General features: G+C 52.7%; 1 protein-coding gene across 1 annotated transcript in view; it reads right to left on the bottom strand.

The window, feature by feature from the left end:
* The window catches only part of TFAP2E (transcription factor AP-2 epsilon), a 46,228-nt gene extending 34,194 nt beyond the window's left edge, over nt 1-12,034 (bottom strand). The window contains exons 1-3 of the mRNA XM_044997481.1: nt 11,854-12,034; nt 10,952-11,398; nt 8,814-8,865 (exon numbers count right to left, since the gene is read on the bottom strand). Of these exons, the coding sequence (XP_044853416.1) occupies nt 8,814-8,865; nt 10,952-11,398; nt 11,854-11,880 (526 nt within the window). The 5' untranslated portion in view covers nt 11,881-12,034. The remainder of the gene's footprint in view (nt 1-8,813; nt 8,866-10,951; nt 11,399-11,853) is intronic.
* Between the last annotated feature and the right edge of the window lie 10,587 nt (nt 12,035-22,621).

Below are 22,621 nucleotides of genomic sequence, written 5' to 3'. Positions count from 1 at the left end.
ATTTTTTGGCTCAAGTTTTCTGTAGTTGGCTTCAGTAAAATGATTTCATAGCTTGGGACATGCGAATCTTTCAGGTAAAGATGGGAAAAGGTCAGTTTAGAGTTTATGGGGTGAATGATGGAAGTTTTTTTGACCGAGTTAGCCATATCTCAGCACTTAGGAGGGTTTTTTTCCTTTTCACCTGCAAAGATTTATATTAGATTTGTGTCAGGGAGATGCACTGTGAGGAAGTTATGGATTAAATTTGCCTGATGCATTAAGAGTAAAGTGCAATTTATTGCAACACTGGGTGCATTTTACATTTACCCATAACATCTAGTAGAGAGAAACATACTCAGAAATCCCCACTATAAATCGGTTCAACTCATAACTTTTACTCCCTGACTGTAAATTGCTTAGAATTTGCCTATGCGGGTTGTTTTTGTTTTTGTTTTTAAATTGAAATTCATTCTTTCGGTGATGCCAGGGCAGGGAAGGATGGATCCCTCAGAGAAAATGCAACAATACATGCCTGGGTGTCTAGTGAATAAAAATAGCAACCCCAGTCTGGAGCAAATCCTAAGGGTCCTTATTTGCTTCTCACTTAGTGCTTACTTAGGTAAAACTCCCAGTTAAGTCTATGGGAGCCAGGGCTTCCAGATTTGACCCTGAAGTAAGCAGAGGTGAGTGAAGAAAGAATGATGCAATATCACATCAAAATAAATAAGGTTGCAAGGTAATTAATTCTGCCTATTTCCAGTTAAAGGCTCCACTGTTTATTTACTATTGACTAGCAACTCCTGGCTTACAATTCAAAAACATACCTTCCCTTCAGACATGCAGAGCAGAATGGCCAGTTATTTGAGGATTAACATACCATTAACCATTGCTATAGATATAAACTCTGGACAACTTTAAGGGCCTGATTGGCTCCCACTGATGAGAATGAAATCTTGGCCACTGACTTTAGTCAGAGAAGGATCAGGCCCTGGTTTCTTTTTAAGTCCAAATATGCCCACTCTTATAGGTATTGCAGAGTTGTTAATTAAACAAGGAGAAATGGACATTATGGAAATATGACTCACAGGCCTCCTGTGACCCACTAGGAGTTACTGAGCCCAACCCACCAAGTGTAAAGGGACCGAGTACCAAGAGAGAAGTATAGGGTCTGATCCTGCAAACATTAGCTAGGGAGCTGTCAGAAACCCCACTGGCTAGTCATGGTAAAGCACTGCACTCTGTAGTAAGGGGTTTCAAGATCTGGCCCTTACGGTGACCTCCACCCCAGAGCAGGATGCACAGGCACCATTTAAGGCCCATAGGCCTCTTGCTGGCTGTCTGCCCGGGAGGGAATTCCAGCCTCACGACCTTAAAAATGAGGGACACCTTTCTGTGGTTTAAAAACTTGCCCATGAAACATGCCATGGGCCCAATCCTGGGGCTCTTACTCTGGCAGAACTCTGTTTTGCTAAGGAAGGCAGGATCGGGCCTCTGGTTTAGAAGGCTGGTTGAGTTTCTTTCGCGGTAGAAAAATATGGTTCCTGGGTAGAAGTAAAGCTCCCTATTACCTTAGGGACATGGAGGAGCCCTGGGGATTATTTTGGTTTTTGTTTCCACAAAGTAGATCTTTTTCGGATACACGTTTGCAGCTATTGCTCATGTAAATGTTTCCCCAACTGCCTCCTTTCATCATAACGCAACAATTTGGCCTGTGTTATTTCTGAGCCACCAGACTGGTTTGGAATGCATGGTTAGAGATGATCCGTTTCGTTTGCACACTCCACACGCTCATTTACTAACTTCACAAGCTTCTCCAATACAATCAGATTCCACTTGCACATACGGAGAGAGCTGGAAATTGTGTGCAAGGCTTTAAAGATACTATACTGGGGAAAACAAAAAAATCTGATTACTCTCCAAAACATATTGTGCATCTTTATTCTAAACGTAGCCGTTTGCTGTAAGAGAAACCCGAATGGAAATTGTCTACGGGCACTGAGGTTGCAGAAGACTTGTATCTACTTGCCTCTGCTCTTCAGACTTTTTTTTTTCCCCTTGAGACACTGCAAAATCTTCAGGATGCAAGCCTGGCTTTGTAACAATAATGATAATTCCAATTTGGGAGAGAGAGATGTTCTAAATAATCATAAATTTGGACAAGGGAAGAGAGGAACACCCTCCCTTCACACACTGTAATTACACCCGAACTTTCCAGACTTGTATTCTCATTGAAGCATATTTTAAAACTGTTATCTTTGATGCTTTTGGCACACACAAAAAGCAAATGTACAGCAAACACTTATGTGTAATGAGAGCGCAAACACACACTGGAGCCTGTTGTAACGATTTCTCATGCAATGGTATTTAATGAAATGCCTCTTATGTGTTCTAATTAAACCTAAAATAATTATGGTTGTTAATGCTTCACTGAAATGCCTTCTGTAATGAAATTTTATTCTTGGAATAACAATTTTCCTGTAAAGGGTACTGTAACGTACCACGGTTTTTCTTTTCTTTTCTTTTTTTTTTTACTATGTAATGACTACCATCAGTGCACCATTGATGTCGATTGGAACTTTGCCTGAATAAAGATTGTAAGATTAGACCCAGTAAGAAAGGATTCTGATCTCTGCTAATTTCAGTGAGTTACTCTAGGTTTCAACTGGTGAAATTAAGATCAGAAGTTGGGTCCAAAAGGTTTACCCCCACCCCTCACAGTCACACCCTTTCTTCTTAAAACCAGTATAAATAAGAGAGAGGCCTGATTTCTCTACTGCTCTGTGCCTTGTATAATATAAGCATTTACACCAGTGCAAAATTAGTGCAAGCTACTACCACTCTGATTTCATAGAGGTTTACACACCCACTTTGCACTAGTGCAAATGATTGTACAAAGTGGAGGGCAATAGTGAAGCAGGCTCCAATTCTGCAATCTTTACTCAGTCAAAACGCTGATTGACTTTACTGGTGTTTTGTTTGAGCAGGAGGACCGCCGCGCCAGGTCTCTCATTATTAACCTGCTTCACGTGTCACTCAGGTGTTATCAGGTGTAGTTATCTCAGAAGCCTTTGCATCCATCTGAACGTCAGAAACCTGAAACTGCCCATATGAACCGTCACCACTAAACCTTTCAAGAGGGCTGCGGTTTTGTCGCTGTGCTTGTGTTTAATGGCCACACTTATCAGTGGTTAAACAGCTCTTTCTAGCTGCATGTTTGCTCTCTTCGAAACGTTAAGGGAAGCCAAGCGCAGGGTTTGAATATTTCATACGAGGTATTAGCCCAGGCAGCCGCATAAATCGATCATGGTCTTAACGCTCTCAAGGATACTCCCATGGAGTTTTTATTAGACAAATATTTTACAGAGTTGAGCTATTTGAACCACGGGCTTTGTTTTCAAGCAGATGGGGCGTTTAGCAGGTAGAGGAGAATCGGTCGTAAATTATGAAAGACACTTTCAGTGACACCAGAGACTGTCAGCTGCCTGCGTCTGTGGGGGGGTGGGAGGTGCGTACACACACTTTGTGCTGCGCTGTATTTATGGCTCAAGTTTATTTGACTCATTATTGCAACCCGTTCTCCTGAACATCAAAAATAGGGAATAAACTAAAGAAAAAATGTCGGGTTAGAACTGCGGGCGTTATTAATCTGCGGGTTCCATTCCGCTGTCAGTCAGTGGGATTTACACTGGTGACACTGGCTTGAAAACGGGCGGCTTTGGGTTGCACCGGGATAAGGAAGAGCACACTGCGGCGGGAGTTTGGGGCAGGGAGGGAGCGTGGGGGGTTCACGTAGGAGGCTAATTTTGATTCTTGCTTTAACTGGGGGGCGGTAGTCATGGCTTATCTTCCACGCGCAGGGGAACAGAGGGATCTTTAGAAGCGGGCAGTAGAAAGATTTTGCACAGAATGAGATGAATGCGACTCCCCCCGTTTCGTAAAAAAGTGTTTTCAGCGAGAGAACGAGACCCCAGGACGATCAGTAAATACACTGAGTTCTAAGCAAACCTCCTTAGCGTTCAGACGCGTTTTATCTCCCGGGTCTCGGGGTATGTTTCAAAAGTGACTGTTAAACATTTGAAACAACCTGCTATTAACCTTCCCTAAATGCTCAGCCTGTTTGATTTGGAGTCGAATTTAGTTCGGGAAGGTTAAAAATAATCCGCTCAGGTGGGGCTCCCAAATTATCTTCAACCCCCGTTAGGATCAAATGCGCTCCGAGGAGGCCAACATCAGCTCGCTTCGCTTTTCCGAGTTCTCCCCAACAGAATCAGGGAGCGACAGGAGTCTGGGACAAGGGACCAAATTCTGCCTTTGCTTTCTCTGATTATAATTCATTCGGAGGCCGGGACCGACCCGGAACCCTTTGTCGAATTAAAAACGAAACAAAATTGAACTCAGGGCAGGATCTGGCCCTTGGCTTTTGTAAGGTTGCAGATAAATGGGAAAGCAGCATCCGAATCAGTGAGAACCGACGGCGGGGAAAGGAGGTCGGGATCCGAATCAAGGGGGTTGGAGAAGCTGTGAAATGGCTGAGATCAGACTCTGGAGCCCCCGAGAGAAACCAGCGGGAATGGGTTGTAAGCGCCTGGGAATCCCCCGCCGAGGGGAGCAGCAGCGACGCCCCTCCAAGACTCAGTTTCCCCTGACCTGATCTTTAATCCCAGCCTCTGGAAATAACAAAGCGCCTTTAAATCGTTTAAAAATCAGGTCTCACGTAAGAGCGTCAATGGATAAATATCTCCGGGCCCACAAAGATCCGTGGGGTTTCTATTTAAAACCTCCCCGCGTTCGGGGCTTCTCTCTTTCCAGACGAGCTGGAAGTCGGGCCGGGTTCGCAGATGAGCTAAGCGGCACCAGTCACCGCCTCAGGGGGAGTTGGCTTTTCCTTGGAACCGTTCTCGGGACTGGGACTTGCCTGGCGAGCTCTTCCCCGGCCGGCCAGGCGCACCACAGCCCGGCGCGGCCTCCGGGGCGTTTTTTGTTTTGCAAAACAAGATGAGAAAATAGTCTGGAAGCTGCATTTTATTAGAGCCCTTTCCGGGGGGGGGGTCCCGCCCTCCCCTCCCCTCCCAGTCCCCCTGGGAGAAGAGAATCCAGGTGACGCGCTGATCCCTCCCTGTCTTCTACTGAACGGGGCGCCGGGCAATAAAGCAACGAAAGAACAACCTGAACCAGGACCGGAGCCGTTTGAAACACGCCACGCCGCGGCTGGGGAGTCCGGAGACCTGCCGGCCCGGCCTGCCCCGGGAACTGCCTCGCAAACCACCCGCCACGGACCGGGCTTGCTTCCTAGGGGCGGCTGCGCCCCCAGGCCAAGTTCAAATGGCGGAACTAGCGGGACTTGCCCGTGTCCTGCAGCCCCCCCGAGACCCGCAGAGGATGTTCCCCCCCCCAGGCAGCGGGGACTCGCGGAGAGGGGAGATTGAAAGCGACTCCGAACGCCGCCGGGAGGCGGATCCTTCATAGCCACATTCAGTCCCATCCTTTCTGCCCCCGATATTAACACTATTCGTCACATTTCACTACAGCCCGTTTCGCTGGGGTACCCTCAGCCTGTTACCCGTTTGCGCGTCTCTCTCTCACTGTTTGTAAAGCGGCCCAGGCTAACCCGCAGCAGCGCTGCTGCAAACCGCCCGAGGAACCAACCTCTCCCTGCCTCGCCCGGATCCGGTGTAACGCACCGGCCTGGATCGTGTCATGGACAAGAGAAACTATTTCCTAGTCTTGAGAAAACACCACCGCACGGGTCTCCGTGCAACACACTCATTCTCTCCCAGACACCTTTCTAGTCTAAACCCCGGTTGAGTCCGAAAGCGACATAAACTCTCCCATCAAAATGTTTTGCTCCAGACGGGGACTTGGCATAACTAGTTCCGATTTTTTCAAGAGTAAGTTTAACAACAACAACAACAACCAAAAAACGAGAGAGAAGCCAGAGCATTCGGTGGTGCATAAGGGGTTCGAGTTTTAACCGGCGACCGAAGAACTCCGCCGTCTAAAATCAAAGCAGGGCCGTTTGCAGTCACAGCTGCAAATGCCTTTTCTTTTGCGTTAGTCGAGAAAGGCTCGTTCCAAAATACAGCGCGGTAATTAATTGTCTCTGGTCTTTGTTTGGTTTGTATTCAAATGGCTTCCCGGGAATTCCTCCCGCTCTGGGCCCTGCTTTAAGCTGGTTCGATGGGGGGAGAGGGGAGTTGTGAGGCGTGTGACCCAGATGCGGTGCTCTGGAAATCAATTGCTCTGCGTTCGGGGGGTAACTTTTGACAGCAAACTCCGTGAGGCCTCCTGGCTGCGCAGCGCCAGCAGCGCGCAGGGAATGTTTGAAAATGTGCGCTGACTTTTTTGGGAACCTGCCCCGCGATTTTGAAGCCAACCCCTGAAGTTCCCAGGGTCGCGGCTGGAACCAGGGTGTTGCTGCCTATTACTGGGCAGTGACTAGTGGGGAGATTGTTGCTGTTTAGGGGGGGGAGGGGGAGGGATGTAGATGCGGGACTTTATTTTGAAAAGTGCTTAACCCCAGGTTTGCCCGTTTCTCCATAACCCCGCGGAGCTGTGACGCTCCACTGGGGAAATGCGGTTTCCAAAATGGGAGCACAGACCAGCTCTCCTCTTTGGAAACGCGGCTCCGGGGCTATTCTAGTCTGCGGGATACGTAACCTGGGAGATCACAGCCTGGGCTGGTGGGAGCTGCTCTCTCCAGCAGCAGCCGCGTGCGGGGCTCAAGCGAGGGACACGTTCCCGGAACGCGCCCCGTCCTGCACGACTTTACCCACGCGCGCAAGTCTGGGCCGGGCCCGGCCGGAGCCTGCATTTCCCGGCCACGCAAACCCGGCGGGTGATGGAGCAGGCGGGGTGGGCCCGCACCTCTGCCCAGGTTGCTGCTCCGAGGCAGGCTCTCCTGGGCCAGGCCTTCCGCCGGTTCAGGAGCGGAGCCAGCCAGCCTGCAGGTAACTCACCCCCCCCCCACCCCCCAGGCCCTGCACAAACGGCCTGGCTCGGAGCTTCTTTAACAAGCTACAGCGCAATAACCTGAGCGGGGGGGGGGGGGGGTACAGGGACTTGCTCTGGTGTCTGGGTCCCGCCCTGGCTGTGCCAATGACCCGCTGCTTGGCCTAGGGTAGGGCCCAGCCCCAGCGCGCACCGGGCCGGCAGCTGGATTCTTCCCGTGGCCCGGTAAGGCAGGGGACGGTCCCCTGCCCAGGAGGGAGGTTGGGGGCTGCAGAGGGATGATTAGACACAACGCCGCTGCTCAAAGGCCCCCCCTCCCCCCGGAGACGCGTCTCTCCCTCTCCCCCCTTGTAAATCGGAGCTGGGTTTTACGGCGCTTTGCTGGAGTTTTACTGCTCCGGCTCCCGGGCCATCCCCGGGCCCAGCGATGGCTCCATCCGCCGCTAGGACCCACGGGCCGTTTTCCCGTGGGGCTGGCCGGACACTCTGACACAACCGCGGGGGCCCGCTAGCTCTCGTGCCTCTCTCCTCCCCCCCCCCCCGGGCGATTTCAACCCAGCAGGTCTCGTGTTAAAAAACAAACGCGCTATTTTTGACCGTTGCTAAAGTTATTTTACTGACCCAGCGCAAACGGGGCATTTTGATTCTATGGGTGACTTTAAAAAAAAAGGCCAATGTAATTTTGTCTGCGATGAGCGCAGCGTGTAAGAACCCCCCCAGCCCCAGCCCGGCAGTGAACCCAAGGACTTTCCATTGCTGAGCGGCCAGCGCTGATGGGATCCCAACCAAAGACAGGGGCTATTTTTAAAAATATTTTCCTAATTATATTTACTCTCCTGGGGAGGGGACCGGAGAGAGACTCTTCTCCCCTCCCCCTCAGCTTCGGGAACTCGCCACGCTTTCACTTAGCCAATCAATCGGGCCGAAGCGCAATCGATCGGGAGCTGCCGGCCAGGACAGTGAATAATCAATAGTAGATAATCACCCCCGAACTCTCCCGCTTTTTGCAGGATCGCGGCTGCTCTTTCGAGGAGCTGGGACTGGTGCATAGTTTAAAAACACCCTCTCCCCCCGCCCCCCATCCCTGCTCCACACTGGTTTATTGTGCCACTCCCGTTCCCGGCTGCTGAAGGCGCCCATCCAAAGCCAACTGAAATCCATGGAAGTCTTTCCATTGGCTTCGGATCAGGCCCCGTGTCCACAAGCTTGGGGCCTGTCCGGAGAGGGCTGTACAGACGTTTTTTGGTCTCCCCCCCCCCCCTCTCCGCACCCTTGCGTAGGAACCAAGAGACCCAGGCAGTCCCCAGGCGCCCCCGACATGTCAGCCCCAGCCGGCCCGGATCTGGAGCAACGGCGGATCGCTGCGAAATAGCCCCAGCGCCAGGACTGCGCAGCAGAGGCCATCCTTGGGCCGGATGGGTTTGGCGGGGTGGGGGGATTCCAGTTAATCAGTGCCCTCCCCGCCCCCGTGTGTTTCTCCTGCCCCTCTGAGCGCTGACATTGTTAGTGCTTTATGAGGCAGTAAATATCCAGAGGCAGGGAGGAGGCAGGCCCCTAAGTAATTACTTTTAACAGTGGGGAAAAAAACCCGAGGGTCTCTGCGAGAAACCGGAGATTGGATCAGGCCCTGAGTCCGGAAATGGGCGCAGGCAGCCCGGATGGGCAGCTCGTCTCTGAGCCGGTGTGAAATGTGGTTAGGGGCTTAGTGAACGCGAAGAAATGCGGGGACCGGACCCCATAAAGAGGAGAGGGACCCGGAACTTCAAAACCTAGGCAGCGCCAGAGATTGCGGGCTCCCCCCTTCCCAGTGGGGGCCCACTCCCCAGAGGCGGCTGGGCTACTAAGGGCTTTCCTTGCAGCCCTGTTTCCAGAGGCGATCTCCTTACCTTTCTTGATCACCGACTGATCCAGTAAATTCAGCCCAGCCTCATCCACAGCCTGAAAACAGCAAGGCACAAATATTAGGGTGCGGCACTGGGGGGGGTCTCTCCGTTTTTAAATGGGCCACATCAACACCCCCCCCCCAACAGCAGAGTTCTAGGCTTGTATTTAAATAAAGAGCGAATGAGATAAATTAGATCCTAAAAATATTGGGCTTGCAAATGGATTCGTGCAGCTCCTCTGAACAGTCACCCCAGGTTATTTCATCAGATCGCTTTAATCCTACTCTGTGCTTCCATTTGTACAGAAGGCGAAAATCTAGAGGAGTTCTTTTTAGCAACGCGCAGACTTTCCTGTTCGAATTTCTAGCCTCAGTCGCTGGGGGGGGGGGGTCGTTCCAGTTAACTCCTGAGCTAATTCCTAGTGGTGGTGGTGTGTGTGTGTGTGTGGGGGGGGGGGGGATAGATTGCAATTGCCTCCAAGCGGCAAACAAAAATATTCCGAGATTTGAGAGGACGGAGGAATGGGTTATTCGCGGTGTGATTCTCGCCGTTGGTCCCAGGATATGGAGAGAGACTAGAAAGGCGAGGAAAAAATTTTAATTGGACCAACTTCTGTTCATGGAATAGATTTTTCCTTAAAATTGCGGGGGGGGGGGGGAGATTGTTTGAGCTGGGGATTAAATATTGTTCCGGTTATTTTTTTTTATTTTTTTGCGCATAATGTTTCTTGCTCCGTATTTCCTTTGCTAGAGAGTTGACAAATCCGGAATAAAAAGCACATGCACGTTAACAAAACACGACGAGGGTTTAAGTCATTCAAGTTCTCTGCAAAACTCCTGCCCCTCTGCTAGCCACTGTCTTCACGCGGTAAATAAATAAAATGATACGAAAATACAAATAAAACTTGAACTAATTCGATACACTTGGGAGGGCGAATAAAACACCAAAAAAATTCCCGTCCTGGGCTCTTTGTTAACAGTTTGGGTCTTTGGTGGCTCCGATAAAAGCATCGCTGGAATATAATTGAATCAAACTCAAGGGAAAGTCTCGATTTCTGTCCTTGAGAACGAGGATCGCATTTTGCTCCTTCTTTTAAAAACAGTGAAATGGTGTTTTGTAAATATCTGCGCGCTCCCTTTCCCCTGAGTCCTTCTGCGGCTAATGTCCCGATAGAAAATGAAAACAAGAGAGGAGACGACGCGTGGCTAGAAAGTTATCAAACGTTTCACATTCGGGGCAATTTGGATCGCAGAGGAAATCTAGGTTCTTGGCGGGACAAGAGAGGAAATGATCTGAACGGAGGCGCAAATTGGGGAAATGCGATTTGGAAGAAGAGTCTTGTAATTTGCAGCAAATCCAGAATTTACCGCAAAGACCCAACCAACACAATTGCACATTTGTAAAACAACAAAACGAATCTATCTAGCGGCCCGGTTTGAAATGGAAAATGTCTCCCTCCAGCCCCGCCGAAACCAAAAAAAACCCCAACCAGGTCAAGTCCAATCTCCCCGCCCTGGGCCTTGGCTTTAAATGAAGCACCATCGAAAACGAAGGCGTTAAGGAGAAAGGAGAGCTGCGCTGTTAGAAGCGACCCGGCCTTTTGGAAAACGAACCATCTCCACCGCCTGCGTGCGAAGGTCCCAACTCTCCCCCCTGCCTGTTCCCAGCGAACCGACGGGCTGTTCGGCGCTGAAAGCGCAGCCGGGCATTTTCCGGAGCCCGTTTTGGTTTCACTCTCGGGACGGAGCTTTGGCTGGAGCAGCGAGGGGCCGTTTTATGGTTAACTGCCCCCACTGAACAGCTTCTCCCAAACAAAGGGGCTCCCCCTTTAGCCCCCCCCATTAATATCACCCCCTTCCCATCTAAACCGCTTTGTCCCCCCTCGTCCCCCTGGGGCTGCCCCGGAAAGCCCCTTCCGAAGGACTGGACACAGCACGGGCCTGCGCGGGGGACCCCTCCAGCAACGCAAACAGGCTTTGCGCCCCCAGGGCAGACCGCGGGGATCTGGGCACCGGGGGAACCGAGCGAGCCCGGCCGCACTCCCCGCCAGCCCGGCCTCCTGGGGTGCCCCCTCCGCCCCCCGCCTGGCGGGCCTTGGGTCACCGCTCAGCCCCCCGCCCCCCGGGGAGCCCGCCAGGTACCTGGATGTCCTCGAGGCTGGGATGTCCGAGTCCGTGGAGGCCCAGCGGCCCGTCTCCAAGCCCGTGGCCCCCGTCGGCCAGCCCGTGCAGCAGGCGGGGGACCCCCGGGTATTCCCGGCGCGGATCCAGGCTCAGCGCCCGGTGGGTCTGGGAGAGCAGCCCCGCTTCCTCCTGCCGGGCCCGCTGCGAGTGCCAGCCGGGCTGCTGGTGCTGGTGGATGGGGTTGATGGCGCCGTACGGGTCCCCGAGGTGCGGGTAGCCGGCCTCCTGGCTCTGCGAGTAGGGCATGGGGGGCTGCGGGTAGGGCGGCGGGAAGTAGGGGGGCTGGAAGTCCGAGGCCGGCGTGTGGCAGAGCGGGGGGGCCGAGGAATAAGCCGCCTGGTTCAGGGAGGAGAGCTGGGAGAGGCGGCCGCCCGTCGAGGTCCCGTTCAGCCCATCGGGACGGTCCTGCGGAGGCAGAGAGAGAAGGAAGAGGCCGGTCAGGCGGAGCCGGGGGCCCGTTTTCCTCGCCACCCCCGCGGCGCAGGGAAAGTCACCAAGCCCCGGGCAAAGCCCCCAGCTCCAGCGCCTGACACAGCCCGGCCACCTCCCCCGCCACGGGGCTAGGAACCCGCGTTGCCCCCCTGGCTCTGCGCCCCCTTGGCAGGGAGAGCTCAGCGCCCCAGCCCGCAAACACCTTCCTACCTGCACGTGCCTCCTCCGCCGGGATCCTCCCCGGGAGGAAACAAAGCGTGAGCCGGGGACACCCCGCGCTCTGCCGCCTGGCCGAGAGCAGAGGCTGGAATCCCGGGCCATTGGCAGGGACACGGCGGCCTGAGCTACATTTCTCGGGGGGGGGGGGGGGGCTTAGAAACGTGGCTCGCGAGGGTGGCCCCCTATGAGTCTCCCCCTCCCCAACTTACCATGGCTGAATAAGTGTGAACTAACATCTGTGCAGAAGGGGAGGTGGGACCCTACAGGAAGGTGCCAACGCAGAGATGTGGAGGAATAAAAGAAACCCCGGTAACAATCCTTTAAAATCGGGTGCAGCCCAGCCGCTCCATGGAGGAAAATCCCAGATCCAGTGGGGTGGGGGTGGGGGGTTACACGGATGGCTTTGTTCCTTCAATTACAAAATAGTTCAGTTTCAAAGTATTTCAGATGGTTCCCATCTCCCACTCCTTCTCCCTCTGAGCCCAAACCAACTCCATGCACTCCAGTTATAGAGCCGGGGGCGCGCAGGCAGCGCCGGGAGCGCGCGTTAAAGAGACAGAGTCTCGCCTTTTTCGTAGTATTATTATTTAATGGCTCGGGGAGAGGTTTGTGTCTCTTTCTGGGGAGGGTTTTTTCTTTTTTTCTTTTTAAACAGCCACTACATTCAGGGAAAGAATCTTTTAAAAAAAATCCATGTGAATCCGTTTACATTTAGAGGACTCTGGATTAAAAACACACACACAAATATTTAGAGAGATAGAAACCGTTTGGCAAAAATCAAATTTGTTTTTAGGATTTTTCTTAGCGGTTTCTTTCAGACCAGATTGGTCTCTTTTCTGCTGAATACGGATGAGGCATCAAAGGGGGAGCGGTTGATTCCGCTCCCACGGAAAATTCAGAGGGAATTTTAACTCTAGAGACCTCATTAACTATTCCCCTAATCTGGATTTGGAACAATTGTGTTTTCTCCTACTCTGCTTTGCTGGATTTTTGTGCCTTTCTACCGGGGGGGGGCGGGTGACCGCTTTCTAGGGGGTCCATTTCTTGCATTTTTGTTTCATTCTTGCATTTTTTGTGTCGAGCACAGACTCATTTAAAAAGAAAAGTCCTCCCCTTTCACAAACCAACCCAAGCCTGCATTTTGGGGTGGGAGCCGGTAAATCCCAACCGTTGCAGGCTACAAAAATCTTTGGAAATTCCGGGGGGTTCGCCCCGCTCAAGTCCACCGGTGTCGGCTCTGTGTCCCGCGGGCTGATGGGCGGGGGGCGGTTTCAAATGGCTGAGTAGTGGCTGGGCTGGGGGAGGGAAGATGGGGGTGGAGAGGGAGCGCGGTTTAAAGGAAACGTTTGTGTTGCTCTAAGGTTTCAGTTTATTAGCCTGAGCAAGGTGTTAATTCTTCTCTTGAAGCAGCAAAGAATCCTGTGGCACCTTATAGACTAACAGACGTTTTGCAGCATGAGCTTTCGTGGGTGAATACCCACTTCTTCGGATGCAAGTGGGTATTCACCCACGAAAGCTCATGCTGCAAAACGTCTGTTAGTCTATAAGGTGCCACAGGATTCTTTGCTGCTTCTACAGAACCAGACTAACACGGCTACCCCTCTGATACTTGACACAATTCTTCTCTTGTAAGAAAAGCGAATTTCCCAGTAGCAGCCTCGGAAATCAATCGATTCTCCCCCCCCCCCGCGCCCTTAACCCAGCGCAAAGCGGCTCCCTCTGCGCCCAGCACCGACCCGCGGGGGTTATTTTGAAATTTACGAATTAACTCTAGAAATGGCAAGAATCAAAATAAGCAGGAAACTTCAGAGCAGCAGCCAGAGACTCCAAATCCCTTCGCCCCCGTTCGCTCCCCGCGGTGAACCCCGGCAGGGGGAGAGAAACCTGCTGCCGAAATCTGCCCCGGGGAAGGAGCCGGGCCGGGGATCGCCAGTCGCGACCAAATCCCGGTTATTATTTTAGACAATTATCTGCAGGCTCATCCCCCAGCCCCTCTGGATCCCGATCGGACGGGCCGGCGGGCGGGCGGGCCTGGCCCAGGCAGGCTGGGGGGCTCGGGGGCGCCTGCCCCGGGCAGGTTTCACCGGGTTAGCGGGGTCTCTGCCCGGGGCTCAGGGCGAGGATGGAGGCCGGCCCGCTCCCGCCTGCCCTCAGCCCGCTCCGCAGGTGTTTTGTGGTTCAGAGCCTCGGCCAGCACCCGGCGAGGGCAGGGGGGAGGTGGGGGTTGGGCGGGGGGAGATGTGAGTTTCTGTGTGAATTAAAAACAACGAAATCACTGTGTGAACCCCCCCCCCCAATGCGGAATCCAACGCTAAGCTGCGATCCCTGCCCGAGCCTGCGGCCCCCGCGCTCCGAAATCCGTCAGCGAATCCGAAGTGATGAAGTTCAGGAGACTTGGAGTTTGAATCTCGGATAGGTGCCACCTTAGCGCAGGCACCCACAAGCGCATCTGTACAAAACCCACCCCAACAGATGCGCACACACACATATCACCACACACACACACAGAAGCGCATCTGTAAACAAACCCACACAAACGGATCTGCACACACCCACCCAGACCAGTCACACACGAACGAATAGATCCCTGGAGCGCCACACGGACTTTTATAACTACCCAGAAGTCAATCTAGCGACACAACCAAGATCTCGTTAACTCCACGGACACACAAATCTCTCGCTAGAGCTGGGCACACCAGTAGCTTCTGTCCTTAGAATGATCCACCCGCCGAAGGAGAGTTACACACCCGCTCTAGCAATGCACAGCCGGATATTAACACCTGCACCACACACCATGCCGTTGTCAAGGAATGGCTGCACCACCCCCCACCGCTAGCTACCCCACGCCAGTACCGTGTGCATCCCAGGCACACACGCTGCCATGCCGCGATCAGTACCTACAGACGGACACAAACAGCTCCCGGAAGCGCAGAAATACACATCTGGGGACACCCGGGCTTGCCCCACAGCCCCCTGAAATAACACCACGCTGGGCACCGCGGAGATTGCTCCCAATTTACTTGGTTGGAGAAACCGGATCAACTTTGCTTAGCACCCGCACGCCAGCCCCAGACCGCCCAGAACCCCCTCCCCTGCCGTCCCCGCCCCAGGACCAGAACGAGCCCCCGGAGCAAACCCGACCTGCAATTCTCCCACCTCCTGCGGGACATCGCCTAGGCAGAGCGGAACAACCCACAGGAAACGCACAAACATTGCCCCGAAGGAAGGCACCGAGTCGGAAAGTGGCGAATTAAGCTGTTTATTGCTGAGTGGAAAATAATAACAATCAAGTAATCGGCGTATTTCCCTGGCACTAAAGATATTGTGGATTTGTAAAAAAAAAATAGTTAAACACTGAAGGGGAAAATCAGGTTCCTTAGATGGCTGGTGAAATGAACGTGTTGTACAGACAGATGCGCCGGCTCCTTTTCCCCTTCCCAGCCACCGCGTGCGGGAAACGGACTGAATGATCGGCCCTTTTCTGCTAGTGCTTCAAAGGCAGCGCCCAGCGCCCCACTCCACCGCTGCGCCCCCAGAGAGGGGCAGAGAGCCGGGGGCAGCGGCGGGTTTCAACAAAGTTTGATCCCTCGCTTTGCTTTTGCGCCTTAGAAATTCCTCGCCGCCGTCGCTCCTGAAATGCTGAGCGCGCCTCTCTCTGTGTGTGTGTGACACACACACACACACACACACACACACACACGAGTTCCCCCTTGGGAGAAAAAGAATGAGGAATTTGTTGTTGTTGTTGTTACACAACAGGCTTGAAGGGCCATCAGAAAACAAGACTCTTTCGGGTTCTGCTGCCTCCCTCCCTGCTGTGGCTGGTCCCGCAGGCCAGAGCCTCATTCTGCCGGGCCCATCGCTCATTGCCCAGCCCCGGGACGCAGCCATGCGGCATTTCCCGGCACCGGGCAAACCACACGAAAAAGAGGCGAGCGGAGACTCCCCCGCCCCGGCACAGCTGCGAGGCTCCCGCCCAGCCGGGGCTGAACGCCGGAGCGCGGCCAGCCGGCAGCAGAGGGGAGCCGCCCGCAGCCAGCGCGCTGTGTGTCCAGACACCGTCGATCCCCGGCCGGCCCCCAGAGCGCTCGTGTCCTCACCTGCAGGTACGAACGTTCCTCCTTCACCTTCTCGGCTCTCCAGGGCATCTCGGGCCCGAAGGGGCTCGCGGCGCTTTTGTAAAGAAATGGAACAAACAATCAAATCACCTCGGCCGAGCCCAATTCTCCGGCCCCCGGGCCCTTCTCCTGCCCAGCCGGGGGCTCGCGTTCGGGGCGGGGGTGGGGTGCAAACTCTAGTGCAGGTTGCAGGAAACCCGCCCCCCCGGGGGAGCCCGTGGCCCCTGGCCCGGCGCAGGTTTAAACTCCAGCCCGACCACAATCCCGGGGCAGGGGCAGCGCAGCCGGGCGTGTTTGAAGACTGCGCTGCAGGGCGGCTGCTCGGTATCAGAATCATTGAATCCGGGATCTCCGAGTTCATCGGAAACCTCCCGGAGACGCGCCAGGGCTGAGCCCCGGGAGGGGGCGAGAGGAGCCGTGTCAGGAACCGAACTAAAGGCAAATACCCTCCCCGCGTGTCAGGTAAACCCGCTTTCCGCGGAGACACGGGACCCTCCCCGCCTGGGACCGGCCCGTGCCTGCCGGGCAGCGGGAATCGATCGCGTCTGGACCCAGGCGAGGGCAGAATTAGTTTGACAAAACTTTCATTTCATTCTTTGGGTGACTGTGTGTGTTGGGGTGTGTGTGTGTGTTGGGGTGTGTGTGTGTGTTGGGGTGTGTGTGTGTGTTGGGGTGTGTGTGTGTGTTGGGGTGTGTGTGAGTGCGGGGGGGATGAGTGTGCGTTGGGGTGTGTGTGAGTGCGGGGGGGATGAGTGTGCGTTGGGGTGTGTGTGAGTGCGGGGGGGATGAGTGTGCGTTGGGGTGAGTGTGTGTGTCGGGGTGAGTGTGTCGGGGTGAGTGTGCGTTGGGGATGTGTGTGTGGGGGGTGTGTGTCGGGGTGAGTGGGGGGGGGTGAATGTGCGTTGGGGTGAGTGTGTGTCGGGGTGAGTGTGTGTCGGGGTGAGTGTGTGTCGGGGTGAGTGTGTGTCGGGGTGAGTGTGCGTTGGGGGGTGAGTATGTGTCGGGGGATGAGTGTGGGATAAGTGCGTGTTGGGGTGTGTGTGAGTGCGGGGGGGATGAGTGTGCGTTGGAGTGCGTGAGGGGGATGTGCGCGTTGGGGGGTGTGCGCGTTGGGGGGTGTGCGCGTTGTGGGGTGTGTGTGTCGGGGTGAGTGTGCGTTGGGGTGTGTCGGGGGGTGTCCGGGAGGAGAACTCAATTAACGCTGCTCCCAGCGCATCGTGTAAACCAACCCAGTCCCAGAAAGAGGCGCGAGGTCCTTCCCGCGGGGCCGGGCCTGCAGCAGGGTGGATGGGGCGCACCTGACCCAGCCGCTTTCTTTACCAAATCCTTCCCCTTCTCCTGCTGTCTTCTGTTTCCCTTCTGCCTCCCGGAGCCCAGCCTGCGCCCCGAGATGCGGAGGCGGAGGCGGCAGAGGCGGTGCGGGGCTCTCCCGCCTCCAGCTCGGTGTATTCAGGGCGGTGTCTCTGCCGAACGCTTTGGGAGCTGAGCGACCTCTTCCCCACACTGAAGATTCTTTTTATTTTCCTTCCCTCCAAGCCACCGAAGGCCAGTGGGTAGAGCCCTGGCCCAGGACACCTGGGTTCTGTTCCCAGCTCGGCCACGGCCCTTGGGCAAGCCACCCCCCCTGCTCTGTGCCTCAGTTTCCTCTCCCGCCCTTTGTCTTTTTAGATGGTCAGTGCTTCAGCCTGTCTCCTGGTCTGTGTTTGTGCAGCACCTGGCACAATGGGGCCTTGATCCCCTTTGATGTGACTGTCAGATCCATCATAAACAGCCGGGAAGTCTTTGCGAGGACCAGGCTGTCCATCGTTGTGCAGAAGTTTCCATTCCTGGCAGGGTGTAATTTGTGCATGAGCAGAGAAGAAACACTTTAGCCTAAACTGTAATACACTGTGATGTGTGATAGACATTAACAAACAGAATCCCACATTACATTTAATTTAATTCCACTCTTCCTGCCCCGAGCTACAGCTCCCTTCATTTTCATTTTCCCTCTGAATTCCCACAACTCAGTCCTCTTTGATTTCCAGGTTTAATTAACAATGCTCATTAAGTGAATTTTTATTCCTTTCTTTTAATATTACTCCGCCACCTGTCTTTAGGAGGCAAAGGCTGATCATTTATTCTAATTTATTTCTATTAAAGATGGCATTTAAGGGAAGGAGGAGGGATGTGCGGAGGTGTAAAGGCCTGGTCTCTGCAGATGCTCTTCAATTCCTCTCCCCGCTCTCCTTCCAAAAATGCTTTTCAAGAACACTGACCCTGAAAGTTCTCTGGAGCTGTATTTATTTGCTGCCAGATCCGTTTCATTTGCTAAGAAAAATTGGATTGGCCACGCTGTATTTTGCAGTTATGTTCCAGTTCATTCTTCAAGCCCCTCGCCCGTCTAGTCCGTATAATGTCGATTCTTTATTCATCTGAAAGAGGCGCAACTGTGCAAAATGCTAGTGGTAAACACAGCTAACTCGCTTGCCCACAGGATCACAACACAATGGGGGAGGCTGGGATCTAAGCTGGGAGCATCAGAGAGGAAGCTGTGGTTCCACTGGAAAACAAAACAAAACAGCACAAAGCTCCCACGTTGTTACCAAATATTCCTGGTGAACTTGTTTGACAAATCCCTATGGGCACCTGGGAGAATAATTCTCAGCAGAGCGGCTCTCGGCTCTCCTCTGCATGGAGGTGTAGGAGGGTAGGAATTACCAGGATGGATGAGACCCGGGGCCCATCCAGCACAGGAGCCTGTCTCGGACAGTGGCTGGCACCAGCTGCTTCAGAGGAAGGTGCAATACATTTTGAAAGTGTGAGTGTATGTTGGTGCTTTGGGGCTTGTGTGTTTGTGAGACTGTGTCTGTCTGCCTCAGTGTAGGAACCCACCACCCATTCCTTGTCTGCCACAGCAGGGCCCAGCTCTCTAAGATGAGAAGTTCTCCTTCCACCAACCCCCCTTTTGCTGGGTATTCAACTCTCCCTCGCTTGCTCTCACCTAACGACCAGGGCCCAAGCCGGATCCCATTGAAGCCAAGAGGAATTTTGCCTTTGACTTCAACAGGGGTAGGATGAGGCCTTTTTGCTTCCTTGCTGCCGTGATCAGGGTCAGTCTATGAGTTTGCTTTATCATGAGTGTCTACAACTTCCAGTCATGCGCTAGGTGCTGTACAAACAGAAGAAAAAGACAGTCCCTGCTCCAACCAGCTTATGATTTAAGTACGAGATACAGCCTACTGCACTGTCCAGGCACTTCCATTGCTGCACTGGCGTCACACCACATCCCAGGGCTCTCTGAGCTGGTTACACAGAACTTACACAACGTGCAAGACTTGTAAGAGTTCCCATCAGCCCATCAGGACTGCAGATTTATTTAGAGCATTTTCTAACAGCCATTGAAGTGCATCATTTAAACCAAACCTTAGAAACCATTTGCTGCCCCACAGGCAACAGCCAGATTTCAAAATGTTGATGGAGATTATTGTTTATTACTTATACTATTGTGGAGTCCAGAAACTCCAGTCAGGATGACGGCCCCATTGTGGTGAGTGCTGTACAAACACACATGGAAACACAGGCCTTGTGCCAACGAGATCACAACTGAATATGCTTCATTTTATAACTGGTTCAAACTGCCAAAAGCAATAGGACAGTATCATTTCAAATATCTCTGTAATCTAACTGCGGGTGTATACATTTCAGTTACACAACAAAGAGCCACGTGTGTGCGTGCATGCGCGCACACACACGCAAAACCGACCTGTAGTCATTTTTGCATTGGAAAATTTCCCTATAAGCAAAGGTTTCACTAATAAACAAAACTGCAATGTGCATTTTGTGATACATTGAACCAGCTGGGACTTTGATCCTACCAATTTCAAATTCACTGTACACATGGATTCATGGATACATGAGTGAAAATGTGTCATCCTCTGCTGAGCCCACCATTTACCAAGGGTGAAACCCTGGCCCCATTGAAGTCAACTGGAATCTTGTTCACTTGTGAATACTGACATCCAAATTAGCAATCCCTGAAAAACTGGTCACATAGTGGAGGTGACAGAACTTTATCCCCAGCCAGGTCTGTTTACCCCTTGATCATGTATCACCATTTATACAACACCATGCATGTGTGTGGTGCTTTATGCAGTCTCTGCTGTAGGGCGTTTGCAGCCTGAGTTTAGACATGTCATCACCAGTGAAAATAACTGGCTGAAATTGGGTGTTAGGGGCACATAAATAAGACTATATGGTCGCTTGGCTTTTCCCCACATTGATTCTCTGCCATTAGGAATCCTGTCCCAGCTCTCATCAAACACTTGGGTGAGTCATGGGCTGTTCCCACAGTGTCCATTTAAAAGAAATATAGAGAACAAACAAAGCTAAATAATGACAAAGTTCATATGGGGCTTGAGAGGACTGAAAAGGGTTCAGACGAGAGGCACTTGCTTAACATGAGAGCTCCCCCTAGAGGTGAGCTGGAATCGGTGCAACTCCTGGCACCACTGAGCCTAGCCAGACTAACCAACTTCATCACATTTTGCAGCAAGCCATTTGAACAAATGCCCTGGATGATTTCTGAGGCAGTGCAGCCGCCAAATAGCAACCTTATGAAATATTTAGTTTAATCACCAGTGCTTCTAGGGTGAGATGATCTGATATGAGTAAGCATTGTCGGCTAACGGATGTTACTGCAGAACCGGCGCTGCACCTTAAGCTATAAACATAAAACAAAACAAAATATGCAGCAGCCCACTTGAGACCTTACCCCGTGTGATGGGGCCTTTAGAGTGCTCCTATCATACAAAGATTCCTGACTCCGCCCCCTGTGCTGTAACCACTAGAAAACACTCCCTTTGCACCCTCAGAGCACACTGGGCCAGGGAGGAAAAGAGTGAAAGGCATATTGCATCCAAACCCGTGTTATAGAAAGCCAGATCCTGGCATTTCACATGCAGCCCAGTTGCTTATGCAATGTGTTTGCCCCGTGAAATAAGTCTCTGTCAGGTATTTAGCCCCATCTCCCTCTAACCCCCAAATGGCTACCGGGGATCGCTCTCTTTGCCTGTCGGCTCATGGAAAGCCAGGGGGGTATATTCACTCTTACGCATACATGAAGAAACATGTATCTTTTAAGCAAACGGGGGACTGCCAATGGCTTGAGCTATCACCCACTTCTGTCCAGCAATGGACATTCATTCCTACATCCTGCCAGAGCAACAGTGTGTCTTCCCTGAGCTGCGGAGTACAGGAATCAGGAGTTTACGGGACTCAGACATGGAGTTTAGGGGGCTACTTCTAATCTAACGGGACTGATAGTTCCCCAAAGTCATTGCCCTTGGATGGAGCAGTTGAAGGGCTGATCTGAATGGAGACTGTGGCTCTTAGTATTTTTCCAGATGACACAAGTGTCTATATCACAGACATCACCGTTGCCGCTAGCTACTGCTCTGGTTGGCCTGAAAGGTCAAGGAACAAAGGGGTCACAGGGGCTGGATTCCCCTCGCCCTCTTAGAAGGGAATCCCACTAGCACCCAGCTAGGGCTCTGTCCAGGCCCTGTGCATGGGAAGTTTCCGGTCTCTAGGGTCATCAGGCTGGCACTGCTCAGGAGCGGGGAGGTGGAGAATTCTAGCGCTGAGCCGAGGGGTCCTGTCTGCTGTGGGTGCAGGCTATGATGATCTCCTCTGCTAATGGGTGATCCAGGCCTAGTGACCAGAGGTGGAATAGCACGTGGAGTCTGGAGCAGGGGCCACCTTTATTAAATCATTTGGCGGGTTCTGATGATCTGAAATGCATTTTAAAATATTTCAATTCCTTTTGCTGGTCCCCTTGTTTGCCGAGGGCCAGGCTTTCTTGGCAGGACGGGGAGCTCCACCTAATCAGCAGAAAGGGAGCTGACGGGCCCACGCTAACACAGTGATGTACCGTCTTTAACCCTGGCAGAGTCATCCGCTTGCTTGGCTTGTGCCGCTTGCCTTTGTTTTGACTTGCATTCGGTTCCAAGCTAGGGAGATCAGAACGATACGCCTCTGAACGGCAGGCGACTCCAGGCAGCAGGCGCCATTGCTCTGATGATGAAAGCAAATGCCTTACATGAGATTGGGAGTTTGGAAAAAAACAATCCAGCTGAGACCTTCGTCCAAGGAAGCTCCTCTCTCCTCGTCCTCTCTGTCCCAGGAATCTGACAGTGCCCCCTCACCAGGGGTTTTCAGGGCATAGCCACCCTGAACAGTTCTCTCCTCTTTGAGAGTGGCAAATGCTAGCTGAAGAACTTTTTTTGTTAAAAGCTCTTAGGATGACCCCTGGTGGTCATGCCTCAGAGTAGCTGGCTGGCTGGCTGGCTCCTGAACAGAGAACTCATCTTCGCTAGTGAATTTTCTTTGGATAAAATTGGATTTAACTGGTCCATCTAGGCTATAGGTCTTTTATCCCTGGACTGATATGATTATATCAGGTTAAGCAGAAGCGTGGGCTAGTCTAACAGTAACAGCATAGAACCGAGCACCAGGAGAGCTGTGCTGTACTCCTGGCTCTTCCATAGCCTTACCTTGTTTCTGTGCGCCTTAGTTTCCACTTCTGTAAAATGGGTACAATACATTCCTCACCTCAGAGGGAAGCCCTGAGGCTAAATTCACTGACATCTATAAAGTTCTTTGAAATCTGTATCTGGGGGAGCAACAGAAGGATAAAGGACCTGGTGGTCCAAAAGCCCCTCCCTTAGCATGTAGAGAAAAGATCCCATTATCATAGATATTTAGATGGAGCCAAACAAGTAGCACACTCTCCTGCCTGTGAGTAGCACTGGGGTTTTATAGGGAGAGCCTACATGGTGGCAGAGGGTGCAGTAAAGGTTTTATTGGCAGGAGTTTGGGA

This window comes from Mauremys mutica, chromosome 23 (genome assembly GCF_020497125.1).
Source record: "Mauremys mutica isolate MM-2020 ecotype Southern chromosome 23, ASM2049712v1, whole genome shotgun sequence".
NCBI classification, from domain to species: domain Eukaryota; kingdom Metazoa; phylum Chordata; order Testudines; family Geoemydidae; genus Mauremys; species Mauremys mutica.
The sequence above is the reverse complement of the archived record's forward strand: the minus strand, read 5'-3'. Positions and strand labels throughout refer to the sequence as shown.